The sequence below is a fragment of the Maylandia zebra genome, linkage group LG12 (assembly GCF_041146795.1).
Source record: "Maylandia zebra isolate NMK-2024a linkage group LG12, Mzebra_GT3a, whole genome shotgun sequence".
In the NCBI taxonomy this organism is placed as follows: Eukaryota; Metazoa; Chordata; class Actinopteri; order Cichliformes; family Cichlidae; genus Maylandia; species Maylandia zebra.
The window spans coordinates 19,560,733-19,575,593 of NC_135178.1; the positions used below are offsets into that span (position 1 = coordinate 19,560,733).

The 14,861-nt window shown below is 41.7% G+C and overlaps 1 protein-coding gene and 1 non-coding gene across 2 annotated transcripts; one reads left to right on the plus strand and one right to left on the minus strand.

Annotated features, from left to right (window-relative positions):
* Positions 1 to 110: 110 nt before the first annotated feature.
* LOC101485967 (junction-mediating and -regulatory protein) lies at positions 111 to 14,775 on the plus strand. Its single transcript, XM_004544471.4, has 10 exons — positions 111 to 1,512; positions 4,893 to 5,066; positions 9,267 to 9,417; positions 10,004 to 10,173; positions 10,275 to 10,440; positions 10,595 to 10,764; positions 11,031 to 11,102; positions 11,198 to 11,293; positions 11,376 to 11,919; positions 12,019 to 14,775. The coding sequence occupies exons 1-10, from the start codon at positions 700 to 702 to the stop codon at positions 12,324 to 12,326; spliced, it is 2,664 nt and encodes an 887-aa protein (XP_004544528.3). The 5' UTR covers positions 111 to 699; the 3' UTR covers positions 12,327 to 14,775.
* Positions 6,748 to 6,819, minus strand: trnaq-cug (transfer RNA glutamine (anticodon CUG)). Its single transcript has one exon. It is a non-coding gene; the product is annotated as a tRNA-Gln (tRNA).
* Positions 14,776 to 14,861: the final 86 nt, after the last annotated feature.

The following is a 14,861-nucleotide window of genomic DNA, read 5'->3' on the forward strand; positions in this document are numbered from 1 at the left end:
TGCAAACCGCTCTTTCTATTTACAAAAAGTCTCCAATGTTTCATAAATAGACCGCAGTGTAGCTTTCAGCACTCAGTTTTGCCTATTTCCCCGTGTCTCCGAGTTTATCAATATAGTTCCGATATATCTCAGTGCACCTGAAGGCATCATATTTTGCGTCTGTGGTCCTGCTGGGCGAACACTGAAGACAACATGGTAATGTGAGTTTGGAGACGATGCTACCCTTTCACACAGACCGGAGAGAGCCCCGTGTAACGCTCATGTGTGCTCTCGGCGTGGCGTATCTGAACGATGTCTGCTCTGGTGTCGTGCTTCATGATTAGAAAGGGGCTCTGGAGCCGAGAGAATAACAGAACCCAGCTGACAGGCGGATCGACCGTTGGACTGGTAAACACTCGGGCGCCTGTTATGTGTCAGAGCCGAGTCTTTAACGGCCGGGAAAGCTAATGGCAGAGGTAACGGCTGCTCGATGATGCGATAGACGTCCAAGTTGAAAGCAGGTGGGCCAGAGATGGGACATGAAACCGCACTGCTTCAAATTCATCCACTCGAGCGAAGGAGGATAGCCCCCCAGGCGAAATCTCCTCGGAGAGCAAACGGTTTGGTAAACGACGTTACAGCGCTGTGAGGCTCTCCGTTTCACGCCCCACTCCCAGACAGTGCCACCGCAGCATATTCCCGTTTCATCACTTGGCAGAGATGTCCTTTACAATGGAGGATAATTTGGAGTCGGGGTGGGTAGCCGTTCGCCCGAATGCGTTTGAGGAGAAGGAGAAGCATAAATTTGTTTTCATCGTCGCTTGGAATGAGGTGGAGGGCAAATTTGCCATTACGTGTCATAACAGGACGGTGCAGAGGAGAAGCTTTGGTAGGGACCCTCCTGTGGAGGTGACTGGTCTGGAGGGGGACAAAACAAAATGGCTCGAAAGTCCCGTCAGGGATATAGCGTCTAGTAAAGGAGCCAGTGAGGCTAAAGCATGCAGCCCTAAAACCAAGTCCCTGTCAAAACATAGTCCTGTCAAAATTCAGACTGCGACTAAACCCGTTGCTTCGCGGGTTAGCCCCGACACCGACGCGTTACAATCACTCAGAGAGGACCAGCTGTCTCTATCACTGGACTGCCTGGACCTGGAGGAGCTGGACAGTCTGAGCAGGGAGGACTGCAGCTGGGCCGGACTCTTCTCCTTTCAGGACCTTCGGGCAATCCACCAGCAGCTGTGCTCGATAAACTCCGTCCTGGAGCCATGCCTGCCGGTGTTTCCAGAGGAGCCGGCCGGGATGTGGACGGTGTTGTTCGGCCCGGCGGAAGTATCCGAAACAGAAATGGACGAGCTGTGCTTCAATTTACAGGTGTACTTGGGTCACGCGCTCGACACCTGCGGTTGGAAGATACTTTCCCAGGTTCTCTTCACGGAAAATGACGACCCGGATGAGTACTACGAAAGCCTGAGCGAACTGAGGCAGTCCGGGTACGAAGAGGCGCTCAGCCGAGCAAATAAACATCTGCAGGAGGTGAGTTTTGAGATCCTCCCACAGCTTGTCTGTGACACAAGTGTGTCCGCACATCTGGAAAATTAAGATGCGCTGCACTTACCAGACCCGATTCATTGCACAGGGCATTTATTTTATTCATGTACAAAATTTAACAACACAAAAACACACAAACTCAGAAAAAAAAACCCCAACCTAATATTACATGAGATTCACCTACAGTAAGACTTCAAAAAAAAAGTCCAGTATGCAAGCTGGAGCTCTTTCTTCTACCAGGATGCTGAAGGCACAAAAACTCCCAAAGTGGATGTAGAACTGCTAGAATAATAGTCACTGTACAGGACACTGCTTTGCTTTGAATAATCATGAATACAGCAAGAAAACTTATGAGACAAACACTTCAGAGAGGCTAATTTGGTCATTTCCATTTTGCTATAATAAATCTGTTCTATGTAGGTTAGACAGTTATAGCAGGCACACTTAAAACACACAAAAAAGAGTTAAACAGAAATGGCTGAACTATTGAAACCAGATTTATTTGCTTGATTAGTTAAGATTGGAAGTTTTTATTTTATTTATTTTTGCATATCTATCATTCTATGCATATATTATACTGCATTAGTGTGTTTTGTTTGTCATTAAAGCTAAGAATTAGAAGTTCCAGGGGTACTGATGCATCCTCCAGTATAGCCTTAAGGTTTAATTTTTCTTTAAATGATAATTTAAAAAAAAAACACTACGATGCGTAATAACTAAAAATAATAAACCCAGAATTAATGAAAACAAAAAGGCATTTCATTTCCACTACTGTCACAGGACAGACGGCACAGGACGAGAGGAGACAAATAGAATCACGTTCCCTTTGAGTAGGAAGCTAGTTTCTGAGGTTAGAAAGAAAGAACAAAGTTCAGTTAAATTCAGTTTTATTTATAGAGTTCTAACTCACAACAACAATGTTGTAAGTTAGAACTCTATAAATAAAGGCGCTTTATATTGTCACAACAATCAGGCGACCCCCTATTAGCAAGCACTTGGCGACAGTGGGAAGGAAAAACTCGATCTCACTCACCTAAAACTCTAAGGGGACTGAAGTGTGAAAAAAACAGATCACATGAAGTTACGGGAGGTAAAAAAAAAAAAAAAAGACAGTGTAACCTCTACAATACAAGAGACACCCAGTCAATGACAGGTAGAGTGCTTCAGTTTTTTCCTTTTCTCCAGAGATAAGGTGGAGTACCCAATAATGCTGTCTCACCAGAGAGCAAAGGGTTTTTTTTTTTATAAAAATTCACTGCAGTGTGCTGTACTAAACTCACAGCGAGTCAGCAGTCTGCTTATACAGCTGAGCGAATCCAGTCCACACACAAACCTGGGATCAAAACTGGTTTCTTTTGATTGTGAGGTGAATTTGTAAGCCATAAAGTTAACATTATAAATATAATTCATGCTAGAGGAGCACATAACCTCATTATATGTTTATGACCTTTAACTCATTTTGAAATTATGAGTCTGACTGATTTGTGGCCTTGAAAATGAATTTGACATTTATTTAATACATGCTAATTAAAGATGTTTTGAAGTAAAAGGAGTAATATTTGTTTTAATAACATCACTCATTTCAAATTGCAATGATTTAATGTTTGACCGGGACTCTGACTAATAGTGCAGACACCCTCCAGACACCATGCTCTGGGCCTGCTCCTCTGGCACACTTAAGCAGCAGCTAATGATTGGTTAAAAGCTCATAATAGCAATAGGTATTGATGCTCATCGGCTCTCGCATTGTGCTCCTAATCAGCAGTGGTAGATTAATGCATCCTTGACTTGTGGAGCCAGACAGTGAGAGAAGGCCCCTGAGGGAACAGGTGAGAGAGGCCTTTAATGGAAGTGTTTTCAACAGTGTTACTTCTTCATAACGTTACAGTGGAAGTGGTAGATAAACCTTGGTGTGTTACCCGGATTTCTTTGAACTACATGGACTATTTAAAAGCTAATTTTAGTGAGACCATTTCTTACAATACACTTATATTCGTTTTGCAAATGCAATGAAAAAGGATAGAAGGCTCCTCTTAAAGATGCTGTGTTTATGATCGCAGTCACAGCGTGATGCATTTCATGTCTTTTTTAACTTAGAGTTGAAACGACATGCATTTATACTGATGTGCTTATGTGACTATTCTGGCCGAGGCATTTCCTCTCTGCTTTGCTTTTGGCAGCGAAGAGAGACTGAATAGCGCACACGAGTGAGAGAAGCCATGTCGTTTCACACAGACGGTCCCACAACCACTCCCGCTGTCAGAATAAAAAAGGCAGAAAATCAGACAGAGGAAGTGTTGCCTTACTGCCCTTTTCCTGATCTGAAAACATTAAACAGCCGAGCCATCCCTCTGATTGCTTCAGTAAGTGTTTATCAGTTTGGGATTTCCATTTGCTCGACGGAGGATTCATCCTCGAGGAGCTGCTGATCTTATTCAACTGTTTATCACAGGCTGAGCTCCCTGGACTGCAGTGACAGCGCTCTATAGCTCATTCAAAAACAGAAGTTGTTTATTTTGTCAGACATCTCACACGTACACACATGCACGCACACACACACTGGCCTATCGATCCTCTCACTCCATTTGAGGAATGAGTTAATGCTTATTTTGGTGTTGCTGGTAGCCTACAGGATTATTCAGTCTGGCAAAAATGTGCATGTATCGATCTTATTCCCAGCAGCTGCAATGACTCTGCTCACTTAGCCATAGTCTATGCAGCAAGAGACTACGCTCAGATATACTCCTGTTATTTACAGTTACACAAAGCATCCTTGTAGTCTAGTCATAGTTTTAATAATCTTCTCGCTTTTTACTCCCTTCTATTCTGTTTGGATTCAAATCCCATTCATATCATGTATTTTAAAGCTTTAGATTTTATTTTGCAGATTGAAAAAATATATATTTTATTCTAGGCATTTTTATTGCAAATAAAGCTATCCAACAGTGTATAAGTATTCAATATCACATCTCACTGCAAGATTGAAGTGATACAGTCGTTAATGAAATAAATAATTAGGATATCATTTATGTGACTCTGCTTAATCTTTACGTTTTGAGTATGTTTGCTAAGATATATTGTACTATGGTCCAAAATCACATTTAAGGCTTTTTAACTAAATTAAAAGGGCTAAATACTTTATAATTTATTCAATATAAAACAATTTCCAGGCTGGTCTGGAAATATTCTGGTCTCCTGTGACGCCCCCTCCACCTTGCTCTTGTGCAATTCCACCTTATTTTAAAAATCATGGAAACACCCCTTACTTGCAGTATGTTTGTAAGCTGCTCGATGTGCGCTGTTTTCCTGTGTTTTAAAAGTTGTTGATGTTAAGAAAAATAACTTCTTGCACGTATAAAATGCAGCTGCTGGAGAAGCACAAGACCATGGACAGTATGGTGGAGTTACTGGAGCTATATGAGGAAGAAGACCACGCCTACGGAGGTCTGCTGGAGGCCTCCACACAGCTGTACCAGTATCTTCTGCAACCCTTCAGAGACATGAGGGAACTAGCCATGCTTCGCAGGCAGCAGATCAAGGTAACAATTTCCCCTTGTTTGGAATCAGAGAGGCATTCTTGATATTTCGTGGGAATTTGTTTGAACTTAGGTTTGGATCTAAATCCTTTAGTGACCCAGTAATTTTGCAAGACCTCTCGGCATTTTACCAAGCCCTTTCAGTCAATCCAAGTAGCTTACATAGTTTGCATGCAAACAAACATTTTACACATAGGGGGTAAAAGAACACTGGTGACATATAACCAGGAGGAAATAAAAATAAAATGAGACACAAATTGTTGTTGTAGATCATGGGAGTTGTGTGGGTTTTTCTGACCTCTTCTTTAGCTGCTATGTTTAAATTACATATTATTTCTGCATTTAGTCAGTGACGTGGATGGATCATAAAACACAACGGACCTGACAGGAAATTCTCATGTCTCCTAAAATAGAGCCTGCTCCATTTGTCTGCAACACTGTGTATGTGTGTGTTTGACGAAGATGTATTATGGTATTACGGTACAAATTATCTTGTATTTTCTGATAAGCTCCAACACAGTGGGAGGGGGATGAGACGGATCTAATTGCAAAGGGAAGATGAATGCTGGTGAATGGATAAATGGTGGAAAAGCTTTGTTCAATCATTGCAGTGCTGATGGCACATATATATTTAGCTCCATGACTCACACGCAGCACATCAATAATAATAAGACCTCAGTGTCTTTTGGATGGATATTAACTTTGCCACTTGATATCCATCTACTAAGAAAAAACAGCTTTCCCATCCTTGGATCAAAACCTTCCTCTAAGTTTTCCACAGTACCTGAAAAACTTATGGTGGTGTGTGAGTGAAATGCTGTCAGAGTGAATGGATCTCCAATTTCCCGTATTCTCACAGAGACATGAATAAATCATGTTGTGTGGGGTCCTATAGGTGTACTGCAGGTACACCTATAGGACCTAATGAAGAAACAGAACCAGTAGGAAGTATTTTTTACGTCTACAGCACGTACAATATGCTGTCCACACTGTTCAGCTGGGATTTGTCACCCTGGCAACCAGGAATCTGAACCATGAAAGAAGTAACAATCGCTGTATTTTATCTCAAACAATTACCTTTTTCTAACCCTGAGTATTTTTTGTTGTATAAACCTAATTGAGTCCAGCTTAATAACAAAGAATAATCGATATTAAATATTGTGTATATTGAATTAATAGTTTTTAGTATTAATAATAGTACAAATGAAATAGAAAAAAATCTTATGTGTATGAGTCAAACTGTTGTCTCTGCTGTGAGCATAATCACTCCACCACATTCAGTGAATTCAGGTATTTTAGTGAAACTAATTCTTAGGAATAAGGGTGGAAATTTATGTCCAGAAGCACAAATCAATAGAGGTTGTTACTATTCAGAAAGGACCAGTCTGAATGGAAGGATGGATTGTTGAGTAAAGCTTTCCACTTCACGTGTGGCTGCTGTCAATCACAGTCCTTCAACTAAAGACAGAGAAGGTTAGCAACTTTAATCCTCTATGTTGATAGTCGGTCGGATGTATGGGTATGGTATAGATGCATACATATACTACTCTGATAAGTAGAGCAGAACCTCCCTTTTTGTCTCTCTGGATTTTTTCTGTAGTGCATTTAGTCTGCTCAACAGTATGTCAGCAGAATCGAGGCTTTGCCAGAAAACAAGAGGGGAGAAAGAGGTTACAAAATATGCAGGTCCCACCGAGATTTGAACTCGGATCGCTGGATTCAGAGTCCAGAGTGCTAACCATTACACCATGGAACCTCCTACCAGAGTGGGGGAGGTAGGAGTGGGTTACACTCAAACATCCGGGTGTATTTATAGCCTACAGCATCTGCAGCTACTACACAGCAAGACTTTCAGTGACTAAGTTCTTTTATCTTCACAAAATGGTTAGACAAGAGTAAGTGCTCTTTCTTCTTCTAATGTTCATGCATGTTAGGTTAACTGATGATTCAGAACTGGCAGGACTGATGTCTGTCTACTCTGTGATGGAGTAGCATTTAATATCAAAACACTTGATCAAAGGTTATTTTTTGTGAAGTGAAAAACACTGGAAAGACGAATCTTAATTAAGAACTTTTTATACATATTTTTTGTACCCGAGTTAACATATAGATTGAGAGCATTTGAGATCCTCTTGTGAAATATTTATTTATATACTGTAACCTTAGCTATATAGTAGCACAAATCAATATGGAAGAATATTTTTATTAAAAAACCTTCAGGAAATTGCAGTAGCAAATGATACTGGTGCACTGCTGAATAGAGATGGAAGGTTAATAAGGGTCAGCCAGTTGATGTTTAGCTCTGTAATCTTGTTTGTCTTATGATTTCTGTGGTATTCATTTCACTTCATTTCATTTCTGTTATCCTGTATTTTATGTATATAAGATTTAGATGGTTTGTTTATGGTTGGTTTACACAGCTTGTGTATGTTTGTGTATGTATGTGTATGCATGTGTAGCTGTATCCATACGCTTGTGTGTGTGTGTGTGTGGGGGGGGGGTGAATTGTGTTGCTTACATTGTTGAGATATACATTGTTGTGCTTCACAGTCACCATCTGCCGGAACCAAATTCCTTGTGTGTGTCTCTGCATATACATGGCTAATAAACGCGATTCTGATTCTGATTTTGTGTAAAAACAAAACAAAAAAAGGACTCGCCTGCTTTCCACATTAGTGATGGATTGTTTATTCTTTTTTGGTGTCTAACTCTCTAAACCATGATGCTGCAGTTTGATAATTAAATGACAAATGGTGTGATGCTGAACTGATCCAAGCTTTAATTAGTTTCTGAAATTTGCACTAGTGCATCTCAAAAAATGTGAATGTTGTAAAATAGTTCAGACTTCCTGTAATTTAATTCTAGAAGATTAACTTTCAGTGAAATATTTCAAGCCATTTTTTTTGATTGGAAATCAAAAAACCAAAATTGATTTAATCTGAAAAGAGGACATTGGACCAGCGAGCAGAGGTCCAGTTATTGTTTTCTTACACCTACGTGAGATGTATCTGATGTTGTCTTGGGTTCAGGAGTACAGAGGTTGTGCGAACATCTAGCCTTCAGAACTGAGGCTTAAAGTTGATCATAATTTGGACTGCATTATTGTGGCTGCGTATGCTGAACTAGAGTTTTTTAGAGTGTGTGAATAGTAATTTAATAAAAATCTATATGAAGTATTCTAACAATTTTAGATAGTGGATTTCTGACTTCATCAAAATGGAAACATAAAACCCCTGAAATATCAACTTTACATGTAATGAATACAGAATATATGAAAGTTTAGCCTTTTCAGTTAAGCTATTAAAAACAACTTTATATTGTATTTATTATATTGATAAATACAATATTACAGTAATTCATACTGTATTTGTTGATATTAATATTTACATGCTCAACTGACATTATTCTATCTTCCATAAACATAACCAATAAAACAACGGAAACAATTAAGATTTAAGTTTTTTTTAAATTTGTTTTTCATCATCGCACATGCTTTTGTAATCTCAGTGATCGTGTGAGGCTGACACTACTTTTTGTTATAGATGTCTACTTGCATACATGCTTACTTGACTGTGCACACAGTAATTAAAAATAACTAAACTAAAAGAGAAGATGGAATTTCATGACAGTTGCCAGTACTTCTGTGTGTGGGAGTGAGGCTGCCCCTCCAGGCCTGCTTTTTGTGGTGAAAGCACTTAAATGGAGTGTGTGTTTAAACTTTAAAACACAGATTTTATGTGTGGGGAGATTATCTGTACTGTTATGTATACCACAGTGACTCCAAAGTTTAGGAGAACCATTTGTGTAACTTGCTCTTACCACTAAGTGGCAGTAGCTTAGTAATGTGTGATATTTGGAGTTTAGACCACCACCACTCTGGATCTCAAATGGAAAAGAAGCAGTGCTATCTTAAAGGTGTATGTTTTTATGAATGGGCAGCTAACTTGTCATTGAGATTTGGCTCCACTGTGTACACAGCAGCTGCTTCCTAATCTTTTTCTATTATTCTTATTCAATGATTATTCATTTTTTATTATCAGCACACTATATACTGTATCCAAAGGGTTATTTTGAGAAGTGTTAATAAGATTTATTAAAAAACGAAACAAACTTACTTTTCTTTAGATTTTATTCATCACAGAAAAATATTAAATGTCGCTTTTTAATCTTGCTGAAAAAAATGTGTGCATATCCTCTCGTTAGATTTCCATGGAGAATGACTACTTGGGCCCGAGGCGCATTGAAGGTCTAAAAAAGGAAGACTCTGACTGGCAGAAGAAGGCTCAGGAGGCCGTCCTCAACATCCAAGAGTTTACTGTAAAATACTTTGAAATCACTGCCAGAGCCCAGAAAGGTACGGTCTGCCATCACTGACACGTCAAGTCGATAAAGCAGCAGAAGGATGACTTTGAATAATCAAACAGAGAACACGCACACACATAGTAGAGACATTGGCGTGTTATTGACCTGTGTGTGGTTTTGATCCCAGGGCTAATGCGATGTGGTATTAATGAGACACTGCAGACAGCTGTGCTTTAACAGAAACAGGAGAAAACAAGGACGACCTATTGATCAACCAGCTCTGCCAGCAGCTTCTGTCAGTGCAGGGTCACTCCACAATGTGTCCCTCTTTTCTCATGTTTTCCTTCACAGCTGACTCATTCTTTTATTATCTCAAATTCATCAGATGAAAAATCAAGTAAGTTAATTGCTTGAAGAGACGACTGTAAAGAAAGTAGATGCAATATCCAAATGTGGCCAATAGATGTCTCCCTCTGTGTTATTGTAAGGAGCCTTCCTTTTATGTTAGACTTTAGTCATCACATAGAGGGAAAAGAAATTGCGGTGACGTGCCCACACACTGTACCAGAGGATGAGACTGAATGAGTCACTCTCACGTTTCACTCATCCACCTGTGCAATGTGTTTTGTTGTCCATAGGTGTATACGAGCGTATGAAGTTGGATCAGCGTAAGTTTGGTAAGTCTTCGTGGACGGCGGCGGTGGAGCGCATGGAGAGGCTGCGCTACTCAGTTGCAAAGGAAACCCTCCAGCTCCAGAGAGCCAGGGAGATCTGTCTAGAGCAGAGGAAACACACACTTCGAGAAGAGGTGTGGTAACACGCTCACGACCAAATGAAACTGCCAGGCACGCTTACTAAGCATGCTTTGTTTTGTGACCGTTTTCTATTTTTTACATTCATTCCTTCCAGATGCAGAGTCTGTGTAGCAGTGAGGACGTGATGGCCCTCTTAGATCACATGGAGACCAAGTACTATGAGCTCCAGCTTCAGCTCTATGACATCCAGGCTGAGATACTACAGTGTGAAGAGCTGCTCCTCACTGCTCAGTTAGATAGCATCCGTAGACAGATGACAGGTTCTACTGCAGCTACTTTTTGTTTGCAAGATCTTAATTATCCTGTTTTAAAGAGAGTCCTGAAGTAGAATTTCTGCTATATTAACTGCTGTAAGACTTTCTGAATTCTGGTTGTACATTAATGGTTTATATTTATGTGTATGTGTGCTTTCAGAGCGTCAGGATGAAGTGGTGTACTATGACACCTTTGAAAGTGCGGATGATATAACAGAGGACAATACTGCAGAGAGAGAAGAGCTGCGCAGACTTCAGGTCAGCGCTCGACAGCTGGAGGCAAGGAGGGGGCGCATCACTGCCAAACGCTCCTATCTAAGGAACAAGAGGGTGTGTGTGCTTTATTAGCTTTTATTTTCATTCCTGAAGTGTAGCCTGGATCATGAAGCCTATTCAAAATGAAGAAGTGACTGCTAATACTGTGGTTGCAATCCTGTTCAGCTCTTCTGTGCTAGATATTTGGATTTTCTCTACAACAAGTTATAAAGACACATGTCTCCAAGCAAATATGTGTATACATATATATAATTATGGTATGTTCATGACTGTGAGTTTTTATTGATTGTTTAAATTGGTTATGGTGTGTGTATCGATAGGAAATCTGTGTGTCCAACCACACTCAGAAACAGCAGAGACGCCAAATCCTCCAAAAGGACCCCACATCCCAGGTAGAAGTTGTTTTAGGTTTTTTTTAATGATGGGACTTTTTGCTGCTAAAGCATCTCCATCATCTCTCTCCTCTTCTAAACTCATGAATTACCAGCTGAAAAATGAAGAAGAGGAAGATGAGAAAAGGAAGAGGAGCAGAGTAAGCCAGGAGAGGCAGAGAACACTGGACAGATTACGCACTTTCAAACAGGTATGTGCCCTCCTGTTCACTGGAGGTGTCTCAGTATATGTAATTATCTTTTGCTCACCTACACCTTTGTGTCTTTTTCTAGCGGTACCCAGGTCAGGTGATTCTGAAGTCCACTCGGCTACGCACGGCTCACAGCACAAGAAGAGAGCGAAGAAGCGTGGAAATGAGTAGCTTGAGTGAGAGGGAGGAGTGCGCGGACTCTGTTTGTGTGCAGAAGCAGGGCCAGCCGTTGTGTCTAAGTACCAGCGTGCAGACGGACCCCAGCCCCAGCTCCACGCTCACCACTCAGCCCACGACGGCGTACACGGCGTCGCTTCCGCCGCTGCCTGTGCCCAGTCCTGCAGACTCCTCCTGCTCTCCTTGCTCCTTGTCCTCATTGCTAGCATCCCCTATCTCCCCTCCTCCTCCACCACCCCCTCCACCCCCGCCACCAACAAGGGAGGAGCTGTCGCCCTCTGGGAGCCCGGGGCGGCGGGGGCAGAAGGCTGGGGGGAAGAGTGTATCAGAAGAGCTCGCTCTCTCCCCGCTTGGCCCGTTTATCCCTCGCTTCTTTGACAGCAGCCAACTGGTGAGCGCCCGCAAAAAGCTGAGGAAGACCCCAGAGTTTGACATCCACAACAGAAAAGGTACCAGGACTGTTAATAAGCAAAATAATTTGAGTATTCACATTAGCTAATTACAGCAGCCAATCATAGTCTGTGTTTTTCTCCCCTGCTCACATGCAGTAAGCTCCCCCATGGACGAGGTGCTCGCCTCCCTGAAGAGAGGCAGCTTCCATCTGAGGAAGGTCGACCAGCGTTCCCTGCTTCCTGCCAAGGGTGACGATGACCCAAACAGCATCCTGGCCCAAATTCGCAAGGGGGTCAAACTTCGTCGCGTTCCCTGCAGAGAGAGAAAGGACCAGGGAGAGTTCCCGCCTTCCACCGACCCCCTGACTAGGAGCATCCACGAGGCGCTGCGCCGCATCAAGGAGGCCTCACCAGAGTCCGACTCGGACGACGATGGTTTGGCCGCCCACGACTGGGAAAGCTAGGGTTCAGGGCTGCACCCGTAACACAGATGACTTCAGCCTCTGGCACTGCACACACTGTACTGTACTGTAAACACACACACACACACAAACAGTCAATCACGCATTCAAGCACACACATCTCAGCCACACATGTACCCAGTGACTACGCCAGAGAGTCACAACAATTATCACCAACTCACCAAACGCTCCAAAGGTCTATGGTCAATCTGTTTTCAGTTTCTTTTTCACACTACATCCTCACGATGGTTAGCGATTATGTTTTTACTACTACTGTATGTCACTGTGGTTTTGTTCCCATCATCAGACTGTACTGATTCCATGTTTACTTTTTTATTTATATCAAATGTACTGTCTCGCTGACATACTGCACTGACACTTATTTGTGAAACTGTATATGGAAAGTGCTGATGAGCTGTGTGACCTCTTCACTCACCCTACAGCATAAAAGATGTGCGTTGCTGGTAATTTGAAGTTTTTGGGAGACTGAGCGATGAATAGTTTACACGTTCAAACTGGGATCACTGGATTTAGTGTCCAGATTGTAAATCATTACAGCATCTGATATTTTTCATCAAGCTGCCCCCTCACTATGCTGCCTATCTGGTTTTGGCCCATTCCCATCATGTGGGCATGGGCGTGTCTGACAATAAAAGGACCAGTGCTCATCTTTAAATCCTTGCCTCTGTGGCACCAGATTTGCGCCCCTCCCCCTTTCTCTTGTCCTCTTCTGGCCCTCACCACCCCCGACTCTCACAGCCTCTCTGAGTGAGCAAATATGTATTGACCCATCTGTTCGACCGCAGCATATGGCTGGGCGGGTGGAAGAAATAGAGGGTGCAGTAAGGTTTATCATTATTTGTCACATCTAACAGCATCTCTAATCTGAAGCTGGACACCTACGGTTAGAGAGTATTGGACGAGGGGTCACTGAAGTTTGTTTGGTGAGGTGGAGGTCAAGGTTAGTGTCAGTGGTGCTCGTGGGTAGATTCAGTTGGTGATTCCCAAACTTCATATAAGGGATAGTCACGGTGGAGGAGTGAAACTGGTCATGCTTGTTTGAGTGATGGATGGTACGTAGGAGGCTAGATTCTCTCTGCGCTGTGGGGAGTCAATGTGGGCCGTGGAGCAGTCGGTTGTGATTGATGCAGTTTCTCCTGCCATCTTCTCCACTTTCTCTCCTCCCCTTTATTGCATTTTTCCAAATTTCTTTCCCTGCACTCGGTGGGCAGGAGAACACAGTAGGAGGCCTGTTACTCACAGTGCTGGAAGTGAAGATATGCACACATGGACTCACACTCTAAATTCACAGCCAACATGTGCAAAATCGTTTCAGTGACAGAAAATGGTGTGAGCACTTTGATGATACATAGTACAAATTCTAAATCACTTTATCTGTACAGGAACAATTATTATGCTTTAACCACTGGGGGAAAATATATATTTAGAAGCTAAGTAAGTTTAAAAGCACTGAATAAACTCAGTCCTGAATTTTTGGACAGACAGTACAAGAATCTGCATAAACATAGCACAAAGACGTGGATTTACAAGTGTGGCTCTGAGCTTGGAAGAGCTTCAGCATGCACTGTCTTAAACAGCTTTAATGCAATAAATAAATGAATAATAATTATAAAAAGTAGTGTGCTTTTTCTCTTAAGCTTGTGTTGGGAGCCATTCACAGATTAATCACAAGGCAGAAAGAACAGGCACGGGTGTATATGTCATAGCTTGAAAGTAGCTCGGTGCTTAAGATGGTTTCTTTTTTTTCCTGGCAGAGCCAGTCTGAGGCACAACAGTCTTCCATGGTACCCTCATCATGTAGCATGAAACAGACACTGACCCGACTTTAGTCTAAGACTAACTCAGACCTTACACGACTTCACTATAACTGACCAGGACAAAGTTTCTCCAATGTTAGTGCTAAAAGTTATGTTGCTCTTCTTATCTGTGGTCAGCAGTGTGTTTAAAACCTTTGGGAAAGCGGGCTCACACCTGTGAACCGGCTGTTTCTTACCTGACTGACCTGACTGTCATGTGCACTTACCTTTATCTATAAATAACCTCGACACAGCTGTATTTTTGCACTTCATTTCTTAGTTTGTGTCCTGTTTTTATTTCCAACGTGTTTCCAGCCAAATCTTTTTTTTCTGATGCATTTGCTTCCTATAAAGACCTGTAATCGACAGGCTGATTATATGATCCTTTGTCTGAATACCTGTCAGTCACTTGAGAAGTGCAATATCAAAATAATGAAATATGAGAAAAGGAATGAAGCCTCTTCATTGGTGACAATGAGTTTAGATTGCTTGCCTAAAACAGTGGACTTACTAAACAAACTGTTCCAAGAATACCTGTTTGCCTTTTCCTAGCATTCTCATTTATTCTGATGTTTTGTTTTGTTTTTTAATTTACAATTTTGCCCTTGCATTTGAATAAAACCTTGTGAAGCAAATTCTGAGATTGTCTAATGAATATTTTCGATTTAAAAAAAAACAGAGCCCAAACACTTTGCACACACTGAACGCCGCGGTCACTGTA

Bases quoted from the DNA above. Each gene is read 5' to 3' on its own strand.
- LOC101485967 (XM_004544471.4), top strand. From the start codon at position 700: ATGTCCTTTACAATGGAGGATAATTTGGAGTCGGGGTGGGTAGCCGTT. The intron at 10,174-10,274 runs GTGTGGTAACAC...CATTCCTTCCAG, and splicing joins AACACACACTTCGAGAAGAG to ATGCAGAGTCTGTGTAGCAG. The intron at 10,441-10,594 runs GTTCTACTGCAG...GTGTGCTTTCAG, and splicing joins CATCCGTAGACAGATGACAG to AGCGTCAGGATGAAGTGGTG.